The sequence below is a fragment of the Schistocerca cancellata genome, chromosome 2 (genome assembly GCF_023864275.1).
Source record: "Schistocerca cancellata isolate TAMUIC-IGC-003103 chromosome 2, iqSchCanc2.1, whole genome shotgun sequence".
Classification (NCBI taxonomy): Eukaryota; Metazoa; Arthropoda; class Insecta; order Orthoptera; family Acrididae; genus Schistocerca; species Schistocerca cancellata.
Genome location: NC_064627.1, coordinates 466,992,773 through 467,019,339, shown reverse-complemented (window position 1 = coordinate 467,019,339; position 26,567 = coordinate 466,992,773). Strand labels below are relative to the sequence as shown.

Sequence of the window (26,567 nt, the reverse complement as noted above, 5' to 3'; positions counted from 1 at the left end):
GCAACTGGGTCATTCTCTGCCATTGATCTCTTGCTTTGCTCTCCAGCCTCCCCACCCCGTGCGGGCCTGGGGGTTAGTATGGTCCCCTGCAGTGTTTGACCTCCATCAATCAAAATTTTCCTGAAGAGCGAGCCAGTTGGGGAAGGGTGCCTTACATGGTGCATCATGTCCATTGTGCATTGAGATCTTTAGCTCACTTTTTCGTCGAGGCATTGCGGTCTCACTCATCCTCCATCTCTTGGACGACGACACTTTCCTGGGTGCGTTTTCCTCTACCCACTATGCAGTATCGTTTTCTGCGCAGACAATGACCATGGAATTCTTTGCACCTCGTATCCAGCATGGTAGTCAGTCCGTTGTGGTGGGGCCGCCATGTACCCTGTTGGTTATAGCCCCCTGACTACACAGTGCTGATGCCTGCACCATTAACTCCCCATGTATGCCAAGGAGTAGATGCCCATTGCCCTGGGGCATTGGAACTAGTGGCAGTGGCCATCCTGCCATGTGGCCTTTGCTGCAGCTGGATGGTGCCCGTGGAGAGGGCTCCTGGTCAGAGTGGGTAGCATCAGCCAGATGATGCGTGATGAAACATACCATGTCATCACTTGCTGGTGATCAAATTCCAGTAGTCTCTAAGTGTTCCAGGCCTCAGTACAGTGCAAGGAAGTATGATCCTAAATTGTTTCCCTCCCTGGTCACACCATGGGACGAACGCCAGGCTAAGGATGGCAGCGAACCTTATTCTCCCCAGTACTTTGTATGTGTGAGAGCTGCTGGGGACTCCTTTGTCTCAATGAAGCCTCAGTTTTTTTGTAGAGCATTGAGAGGACAAGTAGTATGCGCAGTGTGAATATTTGGTCAGTTGTTGACCTATTTCTTCTAAAGCCACTCCGATAGTCTCCAACTCTCTTTTCCACATATGGAGTAAGACTGCTGGTTGGAATCTTGGAGAAAACTTTATATGTAGTATTTAGTAGGGAGATTCCTCCATAGTTCTGGCAGTTTAATTTATCTCCTTTTTTATGTATGGGGGACATTATAGCTGTTTTCCACTCATTTGGCATTCTGTCCTCTTGCCAAATATTCAGTATTATTTTATGAATTGTTTTCCACAGCGTTTCCCCACCATATTTGAGAAGTTCGGCCTGGATCTGATCTTATTGTTTTTTAAGGTCCTAATGGCTTGCATCACTTCATCCAGTGTAAATTCTGGTGTTAAGACATCTGGTCCATAGTAAGTTAGTTCCACCAGTTCCTCTCGTTCTAACCCTTCTATTCTGGTTTCAGTAACTCTTGGAAGTATTCTGCCCACCTGTCAAATATTTTATTACTCTCCCCTATAAAATTGCCTTCTTTGTTCCTACACATATTTGTCCTGGCTTGGAACCCAGTCTTTCCTTCTTTAATCTTTTGGTACATTTCGCGACTTTGCTTCTCTTCTAACTGTTCAATTTCTTCCAGTTTTTTTCTTTTCTAGTGCTCTTTTCTTCTGTCTGCAGACCCTCTTCGCTTCACGCTACTTTTTATTATATTCATTCAGATTTGCTCGAGTTCTTCTCTGCAATAATTTCATTCGTGCTATATTACGTTCCTCAATTCTTCTCATACATTCTTCGTCAAACCAATCTTCCTTCCTTTGAGCCTGTTCATGTCCTAAAACCTCTCCAGCTGCCTCTAGGATTGCAGTCTTTACATCATTTCCACATTACTTCTACATATTCATTTGATGTATTACTTCTACATATTCATTTGATGTGTCAGTCTCATTCTTAATGCCCTCTTCTGTTTTCGTCTGGTATGCTCTCCGTATTTCTTCTAACTTCAGTTTCTTAATGTCAAACCTCTTTTGTTTGTGGTCTTTTTGTTTACTCAATAGTGAGATCCTTTGCCTATATTTAATTCTCACTAGATGGTGGTCTGATTGCAGTCAGCTCTACGTTGGGTCCTAACATTCATTATGTCCGATCTGTGTCTCCGATCAATCAATATATGGTCTGTCTGATTTCTGGTTTGTCCATCTGATGAAAAATGTTACGAACATCAAATTAACATACACCAGCTTTATATCGACTTTAAACAAGTCTATGATAGCATCTCAAGAGTGGCATTGAGGAATGTAATGGAAGAGGCTGGAGTACCCAAGAAGCTCATTAAACTTCCTATGATGACTCTCAGTGAAACCAACTGTAAAGTAAAAATACAGGGCAAAATCTCCAGAGAAGTGGAAGTGAAGAAGGGACTTAGATAGGGTGACAATATCTCCTCATTACTATTCAACCTATGCCTAGAAAAAGTCATAAGTCAGATAGAGTTAAATAAAGGAGGAACCTTCGTAAATCGTTCACTGCAGTACCTAGCCTACGCTGACAATGTGGCATTACTTGCACGAAACACTGCTGTGCTAGGCAAAGCCTGTCAACAACTGGAGAAAGGTGCAAGGGAACTTGGCCTGACAGTCAATGTCGAAAAGACCAAGTATATGGCAATGACCAACCAACAAAACCTACCAAATCTCAGGATAGCTGACAGGGAGTTTGAAAGGGTGAGAGACTTCAAGTACCTTGGGTCAACTATCACTGAGACAAATGACATTGGCAGTGAGGTCAAAGCCAGAATAGCAGCAGGTAACAAATGCTACTTTGCAGCATTACCCTTGCTTAGGAGTTTGCTTTTATCATGAAAATCCAAAATACTCATTTACAAAACAATTATAAGATCAGTTGTTATGTATAGTGCCGAAACATGGACCATGACTGTAAATGAGGAAAGGATCCTTAGCATATGGGAGAGAAAGGTGCTACGTAAAATATATGGCCCAATATATGATCAAGAAGCTTGGCGCATTTGTACGAATGCAGAACTACAACACCTTTTTGAAGAACCTGACATTGTCACTACCATTAAAAAAAGAAGACTGCGGTGGACAGGGCACATGGTCAGAATGGGAGAAGACAGAGCATGTAAGAGGATTTTTGATGGCAAGGCTGGAGGCAGGTGGCTGAGGAGACGCCCCAGAAAGAGATGGGTGGATGGAGTTGAAGAAGGCATGAAAAAGCTGGGTGTCAGATGATGGAGATGAAAAGCCATGGATTGGATAGAATGGCAGGATATTGTGATGCAGGCCAAGGCCCTTCAAGGGCTGTAGAGCTGAGGAGTAAGTAAGTATTTAGATGACAAGTTTGGGGAGTTGGAGTGCTCGTCCAAAATGCGGTCAGAGTCAGTCTTGATAAAAATGGCATCCTCTGCCCAGTCACGGGCATTACTTGCTTGTGGCAAGTCTTTTGCAGTCCGATGATGAGCTGCGCACCATTACATCCAGCGCATCCGTTGTAGTCCGAGGGATAATCAGGTTGCCACTGGTGCCTTCTTCTTGGCCTTTGAGCGTGACACATTACATGAGAAGGTTAAGGTGATCATCTACCACTGTGATGTCAAGCCATATATCCCTCCCCCAATGCGGTGCTTCAAGTGCTGGAAATTCGGCCATATGTCTTCCCACTGTACCTCCTGCATCACATGTCAAGATTGTGGACATCCATCCCATCCCAATACTCCATGTGCCCCGTCTCCCATCTGTGTCAACTGCGGAGAGCATCATTCCCCTTGTTCACCAGACTGCAGGATTTTACAGCGAGAAAGGAAAATTATGGAATACAAGACCCTGGACCGACTGACCTACACTGAGGCTAAGAGGAAATTTGAGCGCCTACATCCTGTGGCTATGACCTCCTCTTATGCCGCAACTACGAGAACAGTTCCACGAGTTCCAGTCGGCTCTCGAAGCCGGAAGACTACACCTGCCCCCTTGATGGTGGGGGGCACTTCCCTCCCTGTTGTTCCCTCACCCCCTACCTTGGGAGCACTGTCCCCCCAACCATCTGGGATACCAGTCCCCACTTCTCAGCCGGAGAAGTGTAAGTCTTCTTCGGCTCCTCTCACCAGGAATAGGTCCGTTGGATCACTCCCTTCCCAGGTTTCTGCTAGTGGGAAAGATGACACACACCAGTGGCTGAAGTGCCCAAAAGCAGCTGGTCATAGGGCTTAACAATCGTCCTCTGTCCTGGAGACGGAATCAGTGACGCCCTCACAGCTAGAGAAACCCAGGGATCAGCAAGAGAAATCCAGAAAGAAGACCCCCCCCCCCCCCAAAACCAAGGGAATTGTGGTGGCACCCTCACCACTGCTGCCTACAAGCTCTGCGTCCGAGGATGAGGTGAAGATCATGGCATCTGCTGAGGACCTAGATCTCACTAGACCCTCAGACACAATGGATGTAGCCTGTTCAGGAAATAAGTCGGTGGCAGCAGGTGACCCTGAGGTTTAGACTGCCTCATTGAGTGTTTCATGCCTTCCCAGTCTGACGATAACGTCATCCTCCAGTGGAATTGTGGCAGTTTTTTCCACCATCTGGCTGAGCTATGGCTTTACACCTGCTTTCTGCATTGCCCTCCAGGAAACCTGTTTCCTGGCAATGCGGACACCGGTCATTCGCAGCTACAGGGGATATTACAATAACTGTAGCGATTGTAATAGCGCCAGGTGGAGTTTGCGTTTATGTCCTGAACTCGGTATGTAGTGAACTTGTGCCCCTTCAAACTCTTCTTGAAGCTGTGGCTGTCAGGATATGGACGATGCAGGAAATAACTGTCTGCAGCGTATATCTCCCTCCGGAAGGTGCGGTACCCCTGAACGCATTGGCTGCACTGATACATCAACTCCCTAAACCTTTCCTACTTTTGGGAGGTTTCAATGCCCATAACCCCATGTGGAGTAGCACCATGCTTACTGGCCGTGGCAGAGATGTCGAAAATTTACTGTCACAACTCGACCTCTGCCTCTTAAATACTGGGGCCACCACACATTTCATTGTGGCTTATGGTAGTTACATGACCGTTGATTTATCAATTTGTAACCCAGGACTTCTCCCATCTATCCAGTGGAGAGCACATGATGAACTGTGTGGTCGTGACCACTTCCCCATCTTCCTGTCACTCCCCTGGCGTCGTGCCCACGGATGCCTACCCAGATGGGCTTTAAACAAGGCAGACTGAGTAGCCTTCACCTCTGCTGTCACCGTTGAACCTCCCCCACATGGTGTCATAGATGTTGTGATTGAGCGGGTCACTACAACAATAGTTTCTGTGGTGAAAAATGCAATTCCTCATTCTCTAGGGTGCTCCCAGCAAAAGACAGTCCCATGGTGGTTGCCGGAAGTCACTGAGGCAATTAAAGTGTTGGAAGAGGTATGTGTCGACTACTGGGTGCTATACATCACCTTCCAAAGTCTACACGAAGATCAGACGTCCTTTTGGGTACCAGACCTCAACGGGTGTCCCTGGCGTTAACATCAATGGCATGCTCTTTACAAATGCAGACACAATTGCCAAGCACTTCATTGAGCACTATGCTCGAGCCTGTGTGTCGGAGAACTACCCCCCAGCCGTTCGCACCCTCAAACGGCAGATGGAAAGGAAAGTCCTTTCGTTCACTACACACCATAGTGAACCCTATAATGCCCCCTTTACAGAGTGAGGGCTCCTTAACACCCTTGCACATTACCCCAGCACTGCTCCTGGGCCGGATCAGATTCACAGTCAGATGATTCAACATCTCTCATCTGACTATAAGCGATATCTCCTCATCATCTTCAACTGGTCTGGTGCGATGGTGTCTTTCCATCACACTGGCGAGGAGCACCATCATTCCGGTGCTAAAACCCAGTAAAAATCCACTTGATGTGGATAGCTATCGCCCATCAGCCTCACCAACTTTCTCTATAAGCTGCTGGAACGTTTGGTGTGTCAGCAGTTGGGTTGGGTCGTGGAGTCACTTGGCCTACTGGCTCCATGTCAGGGTGGCCTCTGCCAGGGTCGCTCTACCACTGATAATCTTATGTCCCTCAAGTCTGCCATCCGAATAGCCTTTTCCAGATGCCAACACCTGGTTGCCGTCTTTTTTGACTTATGTAAAGCACGACATGACCTGGCAACATCTTATCCTTGCTACATTGTGAGTGGGATCTCTGGGGCCCACTCCCAATTTTTATCTGAAACTTCCTGTCTTTCCATTCTTTCCGTGTCCAAGTTGGTGTCTCCCATAGTTCCACCCGTATTCAGGAGAATGGTGTTCCGCAGGGCTCTGTATTGGGTGTATCTCTATTTTTAGTGGCCATCAACAGCCGAGCAGCAGCTGTAGGGCCATCGGTCTCCCCTTCTCTGTATGCGGATGACTTCTGCATTTTGTATTGCTCCTCCGGTACTGGTGTTGCTGAGCGGCACCTACAGGGAGCCATTCACATGTCACAGTTGTGGGCTCTACCCCCATGGCTTCCAGTTTTCAGTCGCAAAGTTAGGTGTGTCATCCACTTCTGTCGGCATCGTACCATTCATCCAGAAACATAACTTTATCTTAATGACGATCCACTCTATGTAGTGGAGACATATTGATTCTTAGGACTAGTTTTTGACACCCGGTTGACTTGGTTGCCTCACCTTCGTCAGCTTAAGCGGAAGTGCTGGCAGCACCTAAATGCCCTCCGTTGCCTGAGCAACACCAACTGGGGTGCAGATCACTCGACACTGCTGCAGCTCTACAGAGCCCTCGTTCAATCTTAGCCTTGACTATGGGAGTCTAGTTTACGGTTCATCGGCACCCTCAACGTTTCGTTTACAGTTTGGCGGCACCCTCAGCATTGCATTTACTTGACCCACTGCACCACTGTGGCATTCACCTAGTGATGGGAGCTTTTAGAATGAGTCCGGTGACCAGTGGCCTGGAGGAGGCCAGAGTCCCTCCATTGCCGATCCGACATGCACAACTGCTAGCCAGGTTGTAGCCACGTATGTTGCACACATTCTTAGTTCTCCTGAGCATCGGAATTACTGTCTCCTTTTCCCACTTGTGGCAGTTCATCTCCCGCATCAGGGCTGACGATTGCAGTTTGTGTGGGATCCCTTCTCTCCGAACTGGAGTCCTTCTCTTTACCACCTCTACTTGAGGTCCATTCATGTACACCTCCATCGAAGCTTTGTCTGGATCTTTTGCATGGCCCTAAGGATTCTGTTAACCCCGCCACTTTCCGCTGTCACTTCCTCTCGATTCTTGACATGTTCCGGGGGTCTGAAGTTGTTTACACTGATGGCTCGATGGTTGATAGTAATGTTGGCTTCTACTATGTCCACAGAGGCCCTGTTGAACTGTGTTCCTTGCGAGATGCCGGCAGTGTTTTCACTGCAGAGCTGGCGGCCATATCTCATGCTCTTGAGCACATCCGCTCATGCCCTGGCGAGTCATTTCTCCTGTGTACTGACTCCTTGAGGAGCCTACAAGCTATTGACCAGTGCTACCCTTGCCATCCTTTGGTAGCATCCATTCAGGAGCCCATCTATGCCCTGGAATGGTCCTGTCATTCAGTGGTGTTTGTGTGGTCCTCAGAACACATCAGGATCCCAGGCAATGAGCTTACTGACAGGCTGGCCAAACAGGCTACACGGAAATCACTCCTGGAGATCGGCATCTCTGAAACTGACCTGCCTTCTGTCTTATGCCGCATGGTTTTTCAGCTTTGGGAGGTGGAGTGGCATAACAGCATGCACAACAAACTGTGTGTCATTAAGGAGATGGCGGATGTGTGGAAGTCTTCCCTGCAGGCTTCTCGCAGCTAGCCCAGTGTCGCTGTGGCTCCCAAATGACAGTCATACACCTCTTCCTGGACTGCCAACTTTTAGCCACTTTGCGGCAGACTTTTAACTTTCCCAGCACCCTACCTTTGGTGTTGGGCGATAGTGCCTCAACGGCAGCTTTAGTTTTACATTTTATTCGTGAGGGTGGGTTTTTTCATTTGATCTGAGTTTTAGCGCATGTCCTTGTCCCTCTGTATCCTCTGCCCTAGGACTTTTAGGATGGAGGTTTTAATGTGTTGCAGAGTGGCTGGCTTCTCCTTTTTTTTTTATTCTCATGGTCAGCCAGCCATGGTAATCTGCTTTCTTGCTTTTAATCTCCTCTTCCTGCGTCTCTGTGGCTTTCTTGTCCTGTCTTGTCCATTGTAGTGTTTGTTGTCCTCTTGTCATTCTTCTGGTTCTTCCTTTCTCCTGTTACTGTGCTGTGGGTCTTCTTTGTTTTCTTCTTTCCCTTGAGTAATTGTTCTACTGGGAACAAGGGACCAATGACATTGCAGCTTGGTCCCCCCCCCCCCCCCCCCCTTTAAATCATCCAACCAACCAGCCCTTGCTCACATGGCTCAATGGGAAGTGGTCGCTGAATTCCATGGCAGTGATCACTTCCCCATCTGGATTCACTTGCCAGGCGGGGTGGAACCCGACAGAAAGCTACTGCGATGAGTGTTCCGTAGAGCAGATTGGACACTTTACAGGCAGCTAGCCCAGTTTGAACACTGCTGATGTTGAGGAATGGGTGCATCATATTACCAAAATCATCCATCACGCTGCTGCAGCATCCATTCCACAGTCCATGGGATAACAGGAAAGGCACCTTGTCCCTTGGTGGAGTGACAAATGTCACCCTGCCCTGCAATCAGGACTAGGTGTGCAGCTCTGCGTAGGTTCAAGTGTTGGGCAGCTGCGGAGAATATTGCAGCCTTACGTGTGCCGAGGGCAAAGTGTCGCCGGATTATTTGAGAGAGCAAGAAGAGGTCATGGCAACAGTTCCTGAACACCATTACTCGTTTCAAAGAGTTCTGTTGTATGGGAGGCCATCAGGCGAATTTCAAGGAGACGTGGGGGGTGCCCCATGGCTACTGTAATTGGAAATGGAACTCTCCAAACCAGTCCAGAAGACATTGCCCAGATGATCGCAGCCTATTTTGCCACAGTTACTGCAACTGACAATCAGGATCAAGCTTTCTAGCATCATAGAGCAGTTACTGAAAGGAGCAGTTTGGATTTCCGGTCCGCCTCTGACAAAGATTACAACTGCCCATTGTCCATGTGGGAGCTGGATTCAGCATTGTCTGTGGCTCGTGGCACATCCTCTGGTCACAACAAAATCCATTATATTATGCTGTGACACCTCGCCAACCGAAACAGAGGGACCCTCCTTGCACTTTTTAATGCCATTTGGGCATCAGGTCACTATCCTGATTCGTGGGGTGAGGCCATTATGATTCCTCTTTTAAAACCTGGATAAGGACCATATGCGCCTGAGTAGTTATCGCAGTGTTGCTCTCACAAGCTGCCTGGGAAAGACCTTTGAGCAGATGGTCAACTGCTGCCTGGTCTGGATGTTTGAATTCAGGCAACTCCTTAGTTGCTTTCAGTGTAGGTTCAGGAGGTATCGCTCCACCTTTGATAATCTGGCCCTTCTGGAGGTGGCTATACAACAGGGTTTCCTGCACCAGCATCACCTTTTAGGTATATTTTTTGACATTGAGAAGGCCTACGGTACTACTTGGAGGCATCTTATCCTTGAGCAGCTTGACGACTGGGGTTTTTGTGATTGTCTTCCCATTTTTATTCAGTCCTTTCTCTCGCCGCGGTATTTTCGATACTGCGTTGGTGACGTCCTATCTGATCGCTTTTAACAGAAGAACAGTGTCCCTCAAGTTAGTGTTTTAAGTGTGACTGTCTTTGCTATAGCTATTACTAGTATTATGTCAGCAGTGCAAAGTCCTGTCCAGTGTTCTTCTCTGTGTTTTTATCCTCTTCCAGCCTTGCCACGACAACACATCAGTTGCAACTAACTTTTTGATGTTTGGATGAATGGGTGCAGAAGAGTGGTTTTAAGTTTTCAACCGAGGAGTCTGTGTGTGTTCTCTTTAACTGTTGTTGTTCCATTTTAAACTTTCCCGAGTTGAGGATGAGGGACACTGTTTTTAATTTTACAGACACAGTAAGGATCTTAAGGACCTGAAGAAATGCTCACTTAAGGCTCTCAGTATTTTAAAATGTTTTAATGACAAAGCAGACAGGACTTGTCTGCTTCAGCTTTATAGGCCATTTGTGCGATCTCAATTCAATAATGGGTGCACGGTGTATGGGTCTGCCAGACCTTCTTATTTGAAAATGTTGGACGTGGTGCATCATGAAGGCATTCGGCTGGCCACTGGGGCGTTCAGAACAAGTTCCATACCAAGCCTCTGTGTAGAGGCTGGTGAACCGCCACTTCACATCAGGCAACGACTTCTTCTGGTGCGTGAGATATATAAAACACTGTCCACACCATACATACCGTTGCTCGGCTTCCACTGGCACGGCTTTTTCATACCCGGCAACGTGCAATGAGGCCCTATGGGATTCACGCACAGGATTGCCTTTTAGAGATGGACATGGCTAGTCATAATGTTTTACCTGGTCTTAATGTTTTACGTCGAGGTTGAAGCAGATTTCCACCTTGGCTCCTCCAGAGACCCAGACTTATTTTAGATTTGACTAATTTTAAGAAGGATAGTACACCAGATTTTACCTACCAATCTCTGTTTTTTAACATTTTAAATATGCATCACAATTTCACGGTCATCTATACTCATGGCTTCAAACAAGGGGATTCCCTAGGCTGCTCTGTAGTGTTCTCAGACCATGTCACCAGGATTCGCCTTCCTGCCCAGTGTACCGTTTTTGCAGCAGAGCTCCACATGATCCTGAAGGCACTGGAGCAGATGCGTCATCTTCCGGGCAAATGTTTTCTCATCTGCTCCGATTCTCTTACTGCCTTACAATCATTGCAGAACCTGTACCTAGCTGAGGAGTTGGTCCGGCCCACATTTGACCAACTGTACCTGCAAGCCACCTGACAGTGTGTGGCGGAGGGTACTTTGAGTACCTCTATCGGTTCTCCCTTCTATTCCAGTCTTGTATTGTTCGTGGAAAGAAGGATTGTCGGTATGCCTCTGTGTAGGCTCTAATCTGTCTGATTTTATCCTCATGGTCTCTTCGCGAGATATAAGTAGGAGGGAGCAATATACTGCTTGACTCCTTGGTGAAGGTATGTTCTCGAAACTTCAACAAAAGCCCGTACCGAGCTACTGAGTGTCTCTCCTGCAGAGTCTTCCACTGGAGTTTATCTATCATCTCCGTAATGCTTTTGCGATCTCTAAATGATCCTGTAACGAAGCATGCTGCTCTCCGTTGGATCTTCTCTCTCTCTTCTATCAACCCTATCTGGTACGGATCCCACACTGCTGAGCAGTATTCAAGCAGTGGGCAAACAAGTGTTCTGTAACCTACTTCCTTTGTTTTTGGATTGCATTTCCTTAGGATTCTTCCAATGAATCTCAGTCTGGCATCTGCTTTACCGACGATCAACTTTATATGATCATTCCATTTTAAATCACTCCTAATGCGTACTCCCAGATAATTTATGGAATTAACTGCTTCCAGTTGCTGACCTGCTATATTGTAACTAAATTATATGGGATCTTTCTTTCTATGTATTCGCAGCACATTACACTTGTCTACATTGAGATTCAATTGCCATTCCCTGCACCATGCGTCAATTCGCTGTAGATCCTCCTGCATTTCAGTACAATTTTCCATTGTTACAACCTCTTGACATACCACAGCATCATCCGCAACAAGCCTCAGTGAACTTCCGATGTTATCCGCAAGGTCATTTATGTATATTGTGAACAGCAACGGTCCTACGACACTCCCCTGTGGCACACCCGAAATCGCTCTTACTTTGGAAGACTTCTCTCCATTGAGAATGACATGCTGCGTTCTAAATGCCCCCTAAATGCCCCTAACCCCTGCAATGAATCCATTGACATCCCAGTCTACACTCAGTAGGTTAAAGTCACCTCCAACTAGTATTGCGTAATCTGTGTATTTGTGCACTACTGAGCATAGTCTTTCTCTGAAGGACGAAGGGCAGTCGGGTGACAGGTAAAAGAATCCAGAAATTAACTTGATTTCACCTAGACTTGTCGTACATGTTCCAATATCTTCTCAGTCACACTCAAATTTGCCCTCAATAGAGAAAATATTGTTATGAACTGCAATGAACACTCCCTCTCCTATGGTGTCTAACCTGTCTTTCCAATATGCGTTCCATGACTCACTTAATATTTCAAAGCTTTCTACTTCCGGTTTCAGCCAGCTCTCAGTCCCGAAAATAATTTGAGCGAGACAATTCTTCTGAAGAGCAGTAAATTCAGGGAATTTGTTCTGAATACTTCAACAATTTATTACTAAAATTTTGACATTTGAAGTGCGTCTACTCTGAATGCAGTCTGATTTCGTTATTTGCATATCGACTGGCAAGTGTTCATAAGAGTACCTCAAACTACCACCTAGTGCACTCCACAAGTACTGCTACCTCACCAAGTAGCTACTTCCTGTATATAGTGCACCCCTGACCTATCGAGGAGAGTCTTGCATTTCTCTACGACATGACACGCGTCCAGAAATCTGAAGCAAAGACTACCACTTTCTGAGATTTGGCTAACATATCTTTAGGTTTGGATGACCATTAGCTAACATATCTTTAGGTGTCTATCTTGTGAGCTCAGCAGACTCTCTGATGCCATAGAATGACAATGCTTGGGGCCAGATAACGTTTTGGCGCATAAGACATCAAAACTGCAACAAGAGGAGAAATCCTCTCAGCCATGTGACTGTCAAATTTTCCTGGATACAACATATTCTATTTGTCACAAACTGGATAGACTTTCATATGGTCTCCAACTGGGGAACTTAATACCATCTACCTCTGCTGCAGAAACCAGTGAATGTCAGAATACAGATGAACAATGTTACTACCTCACAAAGATGCTGTGCATGTTGCCATTATACACTAAGCTGACAAAAGTCATGGGATGGCAACACACAGCGATACACAGATGACGATAGTATCATTAGGGAATTCAATATTCTGGTATCCACAGTGTCGAGAGTGTGCCAAGAATACCAAATTTCAGGCATTACCTTTCACCACAGGGAACACAGTGGCCAACAGTCTTCACTTAAGGTCCATGTTTGTTGTTGTGGTCTTCAGTCCTGAGACAGGTTTGATGCAGCTCTCCATGCTACTCTATCCTGTGCAAGCTTCTTCATCTCCCAGTACCTACTGCAACCTACATCCTTCTGAGTCTGCTTAGTGTATTCATCTCTTGCTCTCCCTCTATGATTTTTACCCTCCACGCTGCCCTCCAATACTAAATTGGTGATCCCTTGATGCCTCAGAACATGTCCTACCAACCGATCCCTTCTTCTGGTCAAGTTGTGCCACAAACTTCTCTTCTCCCCAATCCTATTCAATACTTCCTCATTAGTTATGTGATCTACCCATCTAATCTTCAGCATTCTTCTGTAGCACCACATTTCGAAAGCTTCTATTCTCTTCTTGTCTAAACTATTTATCGTCCATGTTTCACTTCCATGCATGACTACACTCCATACAAATACTTTCAGAAATGACTTCCTGACACTTAAATCTATACTCGCTGTTAACAAATTTCTCTTCTTCAGAAACGCTTTCCTTGCCATTGCCAGTCTACATTTTATATCCTCTCTACTTCGACCATCATCAGTTATTTTGCTCCCTAAATAGCAAAACTCCTTTACTACTTTAAGTGTCTCGTTTCCTAATCTAATTCCCTCAGCATCACCCGACTTAATTCGACTACATTCCATTATCCTAGTTTTGCTTTTGTTGATGTTCATCATATATCCTCCTTTCAAGACACTTTCCATTCCGTTCAACTGCTCTTCCAAGTCCTTTGCTGTCTCTTACAGAATTACAATGTCATCGGCGAACCTCAAAGTTTTTATTTCTTCTCCGTGGATTTTAATACCTACTCTGAATTTTTCTTTTGTTTCCTTTACTGCTTGCTCAATATACAGATTGAATAACATCGGGGAGAGGCTACAACCCTGTCTTACTCCCTTCCCAACAACTGCTTCCCTTTCATGTCCCTCGACTCTTATGACTGCCATCTGGTTTCTGTACAAATTATAAATAGCCTTTTCAGGGTGTATACGGCCCGGGACATCCGGGAGATCCGGGAAAAACCCGGGAATTTTTTCATCCGGGACAAATCTGGGAAAAACCCGGGAATTTTTTAGAATTCCGGGATTTTTCATTGAAGATTTCAGTTTTGTAGGTTTGACGTGTAAGATCAGATACGCTGACAAAGAACTTCAGTCCACTACTGCTGAATAATACTGCAGCAATGAAACATAAATCAGAGAATAACACCAAAATAAAAGTTTAGTTGGATAGAAAATGGGTAATTTACACAATGCATAGACCAGTTTGCCGACACCGAAAAGTGTCAAAGGCTTTAGGTCGAAGATTATGCAGTACGTCCGTAACAACTAGCGTGCATTCGATGTGCGTGACGTCACAACTGTTTAAATTTCTAACAGATCAACAGAAAATATTACGAATAGTGGCTTGAGATGCGTTACTTTCAAAGTAAATTTCCATGCAAGATGATTTATGTTACGTGTGAGAATGTGCAGTGAATTTCTTAAATCACAGGGCTTTATAACTCTCATTCAAAACGTAACACTTTGAGGATCAGCTATTTGAAAAATGTCGGGCCCCAGAAGATGTCATTTATGCCACTATTTAAAATTTTACCGGCACATTTGTATTTGATATGACTTAACATGTAACACACGCTAAAAAAAGACCGAGCTTCAGGTTAGTTTTCATATTTAATGTTGTTCTTTCATAGATAAATAATTATGCAATCGATGCCAAAAAGTGTAATTGACCTTCAAAAAAATGTGCATAATGTCTTACTGAGCAATGTCACAAGTCTCTTCATGCCAGAACACTTCGACTTTTCTACGCAACTGATAATCATTTTGGCACGATTTTAATTGCCAAATTAGAGCCTGTTAGTAGGCCTACGGACTTCATATCATTGTAGGACTAATAACAGTGGATGCGAATAGACGATGCAATTCTCGTTCCTACATACACATCTGCTTACGAGTTAACCGATGTAGAAACGCACTTAGCTGAGTTGAGCGAGCTCGGCGTAACTTCGTAACGTACGCGCCGCGGCCTGTCTTTCTCGTAGGCGGCGCGGCCTGTCTTTCTCGTAGGCCTCGTGCTCTGAATAACTGCCGTCATTCGCTAGCGAGATCACGTGACATGAGCTATGACTGGCTGACAAAAGTGCATCACTCAACGCAATCTCTATTTTAGAGTTTCGGAAGCTACCGTGCTGTAATTTGTGGAATTTGTGTAAATACTTTCGCAATACGAAAATAATTGTCTCGCATCAAACAACTTTCCAAACGCATTGTTTTTCCAGCATTTCGTTTCCTAAAGTGGTGGGACGTCCTCCGCCGGTATAAGACCATTACGATTCAAAGGACTGATACATTTTATAGCTCCGAGGGAAAGTATACTGTTACTTAACCCGGATGTATTTTCACCCGCTTTATACGCAATTTCATCCGGGAGAAATTGTGTTTTTAACCGGGAAATCCGGGAAAAATCCGGGAATTTTTTTTTCTTGTCCACGTAGACACCCTGCTTTTGCTCCCTGTATTTTACCCCTGCCACCTTTAGAATTTGTAAGAGAGTATTCCAATCAACATTGTCAAAAGCTTTCTCTAAGTCTACAAATGCTAGAAACGTAGGTTTGCCTTTCCTTAATCTTTCTTCTAAGATAAGTCGTAAGGTCAGTATTGCCTCACGTGTTCCAGTATTTCTACGGAATCCAAACTGATCTTCCTCGAGGTCGGCTTCTACTAGTTTTTCCATTCGTCTGTAAAGAATTCGTGTTAGTATTTTGCAGCTGTGGCTTATTAAACTGATAGTTCGGTAATTTTCACATCTGTCAACACCTGCTTTTTTTGGGATTGGAATTATTGTATTCTTCTTGAAGTCTGAGGGTATTTCGCCTGTTTCATACATCTTGTTCACCAGATGGTAGAGTTTTGTCAGGACTGGTTCTCCCAAGGCCGTCAGTAGTTCCAATGGAATGTTGTCTACTCCGGGGGCCTTGTTTTGACTCAGGTCTTTCAGTGCTCTGTCAAACTCTTCACGCAGTATCATATCTCCCATTTCATCTTCATCTACATTCTCTTCCATTTCCATAATATTGTCCTCAAGTACATCGCCCTTGTATAGACTCTCTATATACTCCTTCCACCTTTCTGCTTTCCCTTCTTTGCTTAGAACTGGGTTTCCATCTGAGCTCTTGATGTTCATAAAAGTGGTTCTCTTATCTCCAAAGGTCTCTTCAATTTTCCTGCAGGCTAGTGAGATAAGCCTCTACATCCTCACATTTGTCCTCTAGCCATCCCTGCTTAGCCATTTTGCACTTACTGTCGATCTCATTTTTGAGACGTTTGTATTCCTTTTTGCCTGCTTCATTTACTGCATTTTTATATTTTCTCCTTTCATCGATTAAATTCAATATTTCTTCTGTTACCCAAGGATTTCTACTAGCCCTCGTCTTTTTACCTACTTGATCCTCTGCTGCCTTCACTACTTCATCCCTCAAAGCCACCCATTCTTCTTCTACTGTATTTCTTTCCCCCATTCCTGTCAATTGTTCCCTTATGCTCTCTCTGAAACTCTGTACAACCTCTGGTTTAGTCAGTTTATCCAGGTCCCATCTCCTTAAGTTCCCACCTTTTTGCAGTTTCTTCAGTTTTAATCTACAGGTCATAACCAATAGATTGTGGCCAGAGTCCACATTTGCCCTGGAAATGTCTTACAATTTAAAACCTGGTTCCTACATCTCAGTCTTACCATTATATAATCTATCTGATACCTTTTTGTATCTCCAGGCTTCTTCCATGTATACAACCTTCTTTCATGATTCTTAAACCTGTTAGCTGTGATTAAGTTGTGCTCTGCGCAAAATTGTACCAGGCGGCTTACTCTTTCATTTCTTAGCCCCAATCCATATTCACCTACTACGTTTCCTTCTCTACCTTTTCCTACTACCGAATTCCAGTTACCCATGACTATTAAATTTTCGTCACCCTTCACTATCTGAATAATTTCTTTTATTTCATCATACATTTCTTCAATTTCTTCGTCATCTGCAGAGCTAGTTGGCATATAAACTTGTACTGCTGTAGTAGGTGTGGGCTTCGTATCTATCTTGGCCACAATAATGCGTTCACTATGCTGTTTGTAGTAGCTTACCCGCATTCCTATTTTCCTATTCATTATTAAACCTACTCCTGCATTACCCCTATTTGGTTTTGTGTTTATAACCCTGTAGGCACCTGACCAGAAGTCTTGTTCCTCCTGCCACCGAACTTCACTAATTCCCACTACATCTAACTTTAACCTATCCATTTCCCTTTTTAAATTTTCTGACCTACCTATCCGATTAAGTGATCTGACATTCCACGCTCCGATCCGTAGAACGCCAGTTTTCTTTCTCCTGATAACGACATCCTCTTGAGTAGTCCCCACCCGGAGATCCGAATGGGGGAATATTTTACCCAAGAGGACGCCATCATCATTTAATCATACAGTAAAGCTGCATGCCCTCTGGAAAAATTATGGCCGTAGTTTCCCCTTGCATTCAGCCGTTCGCAGTACCAGCACAGCAAGGACCACGAGCAGCATCAATTTGCATAGAGTTGTCAATGCTAATAGACGAGCAACAGTGTTTGAAATAGCCACAGAAATCAATGTGGGACATATGACAAATGTACCCATTATGACAATGTGGCAAAATTTGGCGTTAATGATCTATGGCAGCACATGACCGGCACTTGTGGAAATAGTTATTACTTGGATACAAAAACTCTCTCTACAAGTAGGAGATATTTTCATTTTTCAGATAGCCAAGGAGTAGTAGTTAAAGAAGACGAAGGGGGAGGAGTAGTAGACTTTTGGTGAAGGTAAAATGGAATCCTACCCTCAAAACTGAAATTAACTCATTTTTCTTACAAAAATGAGATTTTTTGATGGAAAACAAAGAAATATCAACAGCACAAACACTTTATTTCACAACATAACTTGTCTTAATCAAAAGAAGAAAAGATAATTTACTGTTTGTGCGCAACGAGTTTCATTTGCAGTAGACACAACCATATTGTGGGATACCTGCATCACTACATTCACTGTGAGCCCCGTACATGCAGATCATACATTGGACCCACAGTTCACCAAATCTGGAATCGGTGACTGCCTGTTCATGTTGCATCCTCTTGCACATGACCTCCTTCCCCTCCAGGTACATCAAAATCAAGAGTGCCTCTTAAACATTTTGAATATTTTCATCAGATGAGGATTAACTATGGTGTGAGGCTTTCGTTTTCTTCAGTTTTGTCATGATTTCTCTTCAGGTTTTGAGAGAGTCTGCTGATGTTAATGAAGTGTTATTTGTGTTGCCAGCAGTTGGCTCTTCGTACATTTGAGGAAGTGGTGTAGCTAAATCCTGTGTGAAAGGGTGACTTTGTTTGTTGTGGTTAGTAATTTGGAAAGTCATTCGACAAATATCCAACCTTTTAAAGCTGTAGAATTCTGCCCCCACTGAAAAAAGATAATCCATCAACTCTTTCTCCATTTCATCTTTGAGATCAGAATATCACCCAGTTTCCTTCTTAACTGCAGGTGCATCTTTATCATAAGCCAGCTATCTGAGAGGAATTTTTTTTTTTTTGGTGATCTAAAGTTTATTCAGCCTCATTTTCTTTTTGCAGATGGCCAACTCCATTTTACTTTTGTCCTGCTCTTAACTCTTCCTTATTTATTTCTCTTTGGACAGCGCTGCTCTCAGCATTCGGCAACAAAAGATTCAAAATAAATACCTAGAAATTAAGAGCAGAAACATAAATAAATAAATTATTTTATATTTAAGTAAAGTAAATTTTACTGTGAATCAAGCTGAAAGTGGTTGATAGTATGGAACCATATGTAGAAGGGATTCCGTTTTATGTTTTCAAAAGATTCTTTATAATCAACACTAACATTTTGGAAAAAATGTTGTTGCCTTTGGTTGAAGGAGAAGATAAACAAAATTGGCTTCATGAAAAATATAGTTGAATTTTTTCATAATATTTACACACTATGAAAATTTTGTTAGCTAAACTACACATTTCAGTGTAATTAGCACAAACTATCCGTCAATAAATTTTGAAAACCAGAAAACAATCTCTGACACCTCCCATGTGAACAAGTGAAACGCAAAGCTGGGTAGGTGGCTAATTTTTTGGATTTGGGGGGGTTGCAGTTCTCCCAACCACCGCACGGGTGCTGCACCTTCCAGCCAGAACAATGGGGCATTCCATATAAAATGTTGATTCCATATTATCACATTCTTGTATGCATTCATATAGATCAGGATAGGTAATATGAATTTCTCTTTATGCAGAACTCAGGCTGCTCTTGCTGGGGCTGTAACAATGCTGCAGTGTCTGCCAGAGAAGCTTAGCCCCGTTGTAAAACCATTGATGGAAGCCATCAAGAAGGAGGAAAATGAACAGTTGCAGGTGAGATACTCCTCTGTTTCTAATAACACACCTTCTTCTGTAAATTGTGTATAAAAAATGTTCATCAAGTTGTATTATAATGCTGCTGCTTCAAGTGACAGCTTTTCCCTGTATTATTGCAATATTCTTTAAGAATATATTAGTATTTCAAATTTAATTAATGTGGTTCTCTTTAATTATTGTTGTCTGACTTTGTTGCAGAGCCTAGCTGCAGAACACTTATCTCGTTTGGTCGAATTGTGTGTGAACAGAATTCCTTGTCCAAATGCTAAAATTATTACAAATCTTTGCACATTTCTTCGCTCAGATACAGAATTTTCTCCACGCATACAGGTGAGCTATGTGGGTTATAAGGTTTTCTCGTATACACATGTAAGATTTTTCGCTAAGGCAATGTAGAGTGTCTATCTCCCTGATTTAAAAACAGGAAGAATAACATAGAGTTTTCTGAGTGCTGTGTAAAAAAAACTGCGACTGTGTGTCCATGAGATTGTAGATTGTTTATGTACATAGGATGTCCCAGGTGGAATGGTCAGTATTCAGGGAAATGATTGGAACAATTATTTGAAGCAAAAATATCTAGTACATTTGAATTCTAAAATACGTGCCTTAAGAGCTACGAGCACTTGTTCAGAAGAAGAGAGTTGTTTAACAGTAACAAAGATGCACAAGCACTCATAACTCCTGCAGTAGGCACTTTAAGTCGATGTTTCATACACTTCTTTGACAAGTTTCTTGTGGTGGCTGTTTTCATGAGAGTTGCGTATTAATTGCAGCAGTTTGAAAGAAAAACACGTTTTGCATGCTATGCATTAAGTTTTTAATTTAACTTGTGCAAAACTTAATCTGCAGCATGCAGAAAACTTTAGACTTGTTTTACTTCGAATTATAGTTTCTGTCATATCCCTGAGTATTGACCTAATTATGGTGCCACCCATAGCAGATGGAGGAGCCTACATTGGATGCAGTTGGTAGAGGCACGATAACTTCAGGATTCTGTTGACAGGCTCAGAGCCGAACTACTGTAAGTAAAATTAATGCACAGTAGTGAGGATGACAAGGTGTAACTATATACATTAAACCTAAGTGGAAGCCGTGGTCATTCCATTTGCTGTACTGACATACACTGGTCACCTCAGCTGTACTGTGGAACAAGCCGCCAAGTAATCTTGGCGAGAAGCCTCTGCTTTAGCATGATGTCACCATGCTATACAGCTATTGACTGCAGGTGGTAAACAAATAACCAAGATGTAACAAACATCCAGTGTTGTAATCCAGCAGTTTTCACAGTATTTCACACCTTTCAGATTATTTCACCATGTACACTATAAATTTTGCTAGTTTTGAGGTGAACGTAGAATGAAGGAACCCTCAAACCTGTCTGTTTTAAGATATAATTTGTGGCAGTAGTAGTAATGGTGGCAAAATCCACTTTTTTTTATAATAGGTGTATTATATGACATACCATTTTGAAATTTCTTTCTTATTTGTTTCTGGATTTGCGAATTGCGTATGTCAGTTGCCGTTATGAATGTTGTTAAAATTGCTACCTAGGAGGAGGAGAATGAAATTTTGTACTGATTTTGATTTGTAGCTTTTGTGTATGTTTATAGTTTGTAATCCAGTACATTAGGAATTTTTAATGTTTCGAAGGTTAAGGTATGTAAACTTACTATGTAGTGATCCATACAAAGTGGTTTTGGCCACTACAGAATGGGGGTAGCAATAAGCATTGAGGGGAGGGGAAAAATAATCTCATGCAGCGCGAAAAACGTATTTCTCTTGCAGAACAGCTCATGTACACTGTTGTACCAAAGACTATAAATTATACAAAATGTCAGCACTCAGAGATGGAAATTTTGAAAGTACTTGTTCACTCTACGGACTGCAGTGTAAAATAAAAATAAAATACAATACGAAGTTTTCTGGACAGCAGTGATGAATAATTCAAACTTAATGTGGTGGACTTAACACGATCTGCCAACAGCCACTAAGCTCTAATAGGAAAAGTGGCACAAAATGAGGACTTCCTTGCACATAAAATACAAAAGAAAAGTCATTTGACTCAACATCCACAAATTAGGCTATTAAATTGGATTGTTGATAGTCAATATATGAAATATAAAACAGATTTGAGCTATAAGTTTTATTTGCAGATTAATTATTTAGTAATTACAATACAGTATTCTTAACCCAGTCCAGAATATTCATTTGTTTGGATTTTTCATGCCGCTTAAGTAAATAGTATTTGTGTCCAAAACTTGATAACATTGCTAGCATATTGTCTTTCACATGAAATTGCTGCCCTGTAGTGCCTGAAAGAAACTCACTTCTCCTCCTCCTCCTCCTCCAGCACCACAATTAAGTCTGATACGCTGTTTCACTATGTGGCCAATAGAGTCTATTTCGCATACACTTCAATTTGCATCACATGAAACAAACTTGCTGAAATCTAAGTCTGCTAATCACACTACACCCCAGTCTTTCCCTTCTTCTTCATCCAGAACATTAGGCATGTCGATGTGTCGGAAAATGACATTTTCTAAAGCAGTTTTGTATCATGTTGAGGCTTATCCTATTCCACACCTCCGGAATAAAGTTAAGAGCATCGAGGAGATCTACCTTCAGTGTGGATGCACCTTCAAGTAATCCTCCGTCAGTCATTGCAATTGCTTTCTGCACTAACTGCTTCTAGTAAATCTAGAGGCTGCAAGTAGCTAGTGCAGTTTCGGGTGGGAGGGGATATTACTTTAACATTTCTCAGCATATAAAAACTTTTCAGATGTGCAGCACATTGATGAGTAGAACTATTTTTTTTATTTTTTGCCCCCATTTGATCATTTAACTGGATGAGGAAGTCAAGGAATTTGAATTTGCTGTATACTTTATGAGCAACTTTAAAATATTTTTGAGTAGAGTGGTTTTTTAAACTTCATAAATTACAAGAGCGGAAGCTCCTACAGACCATCTACATTGCAGCACAGCAAAACTGTGACACACTGTTTTGACATAGTGCCACCATGACAGATGTTTTCATCATATGGCAAAGTTTTATTTGGCTGCAGATTATAGAACAGTTCTGTTAAATCTGCGTTGAAAACATCTTTCACTTCATAGCCTCCAGTCAGTCCCGTCTCAACTCACTTTTCCAGTCACAAAACATTTTTATCGATAACAGTAGCACTTTCAGTGCATAATGTTTTGTAAACTAGATTTTTACAGTTTTTATACATCAGTCTATCCATCCATTGGATGCTCAGAAATGGTCAATTCCCAACTGGGCAGCAATATATAGGGCCTTTTCTTTCAAGAGAGTTCCATCTATGGCAACATTTCCTGTGCATGCTTGCTTGAACCACGTTGCAAGAATTGATTCCAATTAAGTGGCAATGACTTCATCGATCTCTTCTTCTTAGAAGAAGATCTGCGACAGTAGAAGTTCCTGTCTTCACGTTTCTTCACAACAGTATTTAAAGATGTCACTGAAATTCCAAGAAATGCTGTGAACTGTGCTCGAGTCCCTATACTAGAGTCAACTTGTTTTTATATCTCAATATTTTCTTCTAGTGAAGACACTTGGTGTTTTTTGTTGAAATTACTGTTTATGTCTGAAATGATTTTTCACTTGCACAACTCACAAACACATGGAACAGATGTAGCTACCACAATGAACATGCAATAATTCTTATTCTATTGTTCACTATCTGTGGTTTGTTTGCATCAGGGTAGCTATTTTTTTTTTAAATTAATTTTGGATTTTTAAAATTTTTTTTCTACTGAGAAAAAAATAAATGAAAGTAGCACACATCATAGTTTTCCGTTGCAAAAACACAAGACTCAAATAGAAGAGGATTTTTATGTAGTTCATCAGAGGTTCATTATAGTCATGCGGCCCCCTCATGAACAGATACCACGTACCACATCATTATCGGAAAAAAATAAGAAAAGTAGGTGTGTCAAAAATGTAATGCTTTAATTGTGAACATTTCTGTCCGTTGTGTTAAAAATTGTACTTGCAAAATAAATTTAGCTTTAAAGTGAGTGGTGGTTTTACGTTTCTGCAGATCCTATTGAGATTTAATGGTTAGCCAATTTTAAGTTCATGATTCAAACTTTCCAAAGCTTAACAGTATAAATGTTGGGTACTATTTGTCAAAGAATGAAAGTTTACACATTTGATGGGTTCTGTTTCAATAAGAAAATTACTATAAATGCTATGCGATGGAGCGTACTTCGGTGAAAAGGAATCAACCTGGACAAACAAATTTTCAGCAGCTACAAGCTAAAGTGCCTTAGCTTAGCAAAATAACTTAGGATACACAGTATTTTTTATTAGATGCGTTGTAAATGACTGAAATAAAGTAGCAAAGAAAATATTTTATCACAGCAGCTAAGTGGTTAAACCATAAGCATAAATGTGGACATCTGCTTGATGACATACTTTGTCACCATTCTGTTATTGTTTAACATTTTTCTTATGAGCTGCACTTCATATGCTCACCACACTTCATATTCTCGACCCTGTCAAAGTGTGAGAGAAATAGACACACAAAAAATGAATTTATTTCATCAATTGATGTTACACACTATTAGAAATTGGCTCAGTGAATTTCTGTGCACTATGTAAAATGCAAATTTAAAAGAAAGCCCAGGCGCTACAGTTTCGCTTCATGCATTCTATCGCTGCTACCAATCTTGACAATCTACAGTGTGTGGTGCAAAGTATATACCGTATGTGAGTTGTGTATATAGTTGTTGCAACTGTATTGTGTCAGATTTGAACACGAAAGTCTTTAAAATGTGCTATCACATACCCTTGTTCTATTTCCGTGTGACATCTCTGCCATAGCACGTGATCTCCATGAAAAGTATATTTGAGCACTTAACAAAATGCTTTGACTCCTAACTGCACTCCCATCATTGAAGGTCCACTCCCCCTCTCCACAAATCCAGCAGGCAACCTCATTTTACGTGTGTTAGTGTGGCGTGGTGGCTACACTGGCTGTTGAGTGATGTAACAAGTTGTCAGCCAATAAGAGCTCACTACCTGGAAATGGCCAATGTTTCTTTGATTCTGACCGAGCATATTCTTCGAGACTTGGGGTTTGATTTTAAAAGGTTGATATTGTTGCTGAATACAGCACATCAGAAATACATGCAAAAATACAAGGCTGAGTTATAAGCTGCACAAGAAAATGTGGCAGTTGGGCCTCTTCATCACATATTGGCTTGGTCCAAAACACTTCGCACCGAGAGCCATGCTTTTACATTGCTGACACAATGTAGCAGTAGTTGTATCATTATTTTGTGGTGATGCTAAACATTGCAGCTTTTGTTGGCAATGCCGATCATGAATAATGTCAGCATTTCCTCTTTTAAGTCTCCCTCCCTGCTGTGGCCTAAAATATTCCCTTAACTCTGCCTCATGTATCTTTTATGCTACTTATGACTCGTTGAGTCACATCAAATGGCGATACGAAGAAAACAGGACAAAGCCAAGTGAGACGTTGGGTAAGAACGTATAGTCAAGGTAAATGTTACTAGGAAGAAATGTAAAATCAGGTAATTTTTAGCATTAATGTAATCGGCTTTTCACAGAGACAACAAATTTATGTTCTAGAATTGCATAAAACATAAAACTGAAGTTCCACTGTAGTGTTTCTGACCAAGTGATGTGATGCAGAACTTGAGACACTGAACTAACTGCTGTCTTTTTCATTTTCAGGCTACTGAAGGGACAAGTAATGACAGTGGTACTGAGAGCTTGGGGGAAGGTTCTCGCACTGGCACACCTACTAGCTTTGCTAATAATTATGTTGGCATCCTCACACTTCTGAATCAGCAAAGGGTATCTATGATCTTGTCTTTGAGGAACAAAGAAAATGAAATACATATTTTGGTAATGTTGGACACGTCTCTCTGGTTTTCAGATTGTTTATATTCTTTTTCTTTACAGTCAGCTGAAAGAGCAGCATTTCGGAGATCAAACTCTGTTGGCAACCGTGGTCCTGGTAGACCACCCGTAACAGATATTCCCCTAGAAGAACTCTTCACAACTGAGGATGCTGTATGTGTTACATTATTATCAGAACTTTCTTTAACTTTTTATTAAGAGAGGGCAACTCAGTTCTTACACCAGTATTATTACACTTAGAAACTAATGTGGTGCCGAGTACGTCTCGAATTATTATCTTTATTGATGTGAATGCTGTAATCCTTAATTCGTCTTCAGTAACAACAAGCTAATTAATAAGTTTTCTGTCGCTTCTCATTTATGACCATATCGATAATGTTTTGTATATATTTTGACTGTCATTCTTCAAAAAACTGCCACCAGGCTGTATTAGATAATGAATTTTTCACATAAGTAAACTAGTCAGAAAATTTTTTTTTTTTTCACTTCATTAACATGTATGGGCTTAAGGGAATAAGAAAAGAAAATAATAAGTTCTATGAAAAAAAAAGAAGAAGAAAGAACTTTACTATAGAGCCAGTTTGTTTGGAAGTGCCCATCTGTGAAATATAAATCTGTTGACAGTCAACATTCAATACTGTGTTGCTGTACTGTGTTCTTAGTAATATATTTGGATCCTACATGGCTTACTGTCCATAAGGTTGTTGAGACATTGGTGCTCAAGTCTCTTAAGGATACAGGGTACCTATAAATTGTGGAAAAATGACTTTATTAAATTCTAAAGTCTTTCATGATTACATTGATAGTTTCATTGTAGGGTTTCAAATGAAAAATGACCTATATATAGCAAATTTTAAAGCAAATTTTAAAGTTACGGTCATGTAAGCCGCCACACCCCCTTTATTTCTGTTACAGAAACCAGTATAATTTCGAAAAGAACTGTGAACTTTCTGTTTCCAGTGATATATATAATAGAAGGAAACATTCCACGTGGGAAAAATATATCTAAAAACAAAGATGATTTGACTTACCAAAAGAAAGCGCTGGCACGTCGATAGACACACAAACAAACACAAACATACACACAAAATTCTAGCTTTCGCAACCAACGGTTGCCTCGTTAGGAAAGAGGGAAGGAGAGGGAAAGATGAAAGGATTTGGGTTTTAAGGGAGAGGGTATATTGCAGCCAGAGATGGGAACTTTAAGTGTGAGGCCTTTGGGGGTAATGCCAAATGTCAGGCAAGCCTGAGAAAATAAAATATGTGAGCGTAAT

At 42.1% G+C, this 26,567-nt stretch overlaps 1 protein-coding gene across 1 annotated transcript in view; it reads left to right on the top strand.

Moving 5' to 3' along the window:
• Positions 1 to 26,567, top strand: part of LOC126161983 (TATA-binding protein-associated factor 172) — a 300,940-nt gene that overhangs the window by 106,963 nt on the left and 167,410 nt on the right. The window contains exons 17-20 of the mRNA XM_049918182.1: positions 19,262 to 19,379; positions 19,581 to 19,712; positions 25,105 to 25,227; positions 25,336 to 25,446. Of these exons, the coding sequence (XP_049774139.1) occupies positions 19,262 to 19,379; positions 19,581 to 19,712; positions 25,105 to 25,227; positions 25,336 to 25,446 (484 nt within the window). The remainder of the gene's footprint in view (positions 1 to 19,261; positions 19,380 to 19,580; positions 19,713 to 25,104; positions 25,228 to 25,335; positions 25,447 to 26,567) is intronic.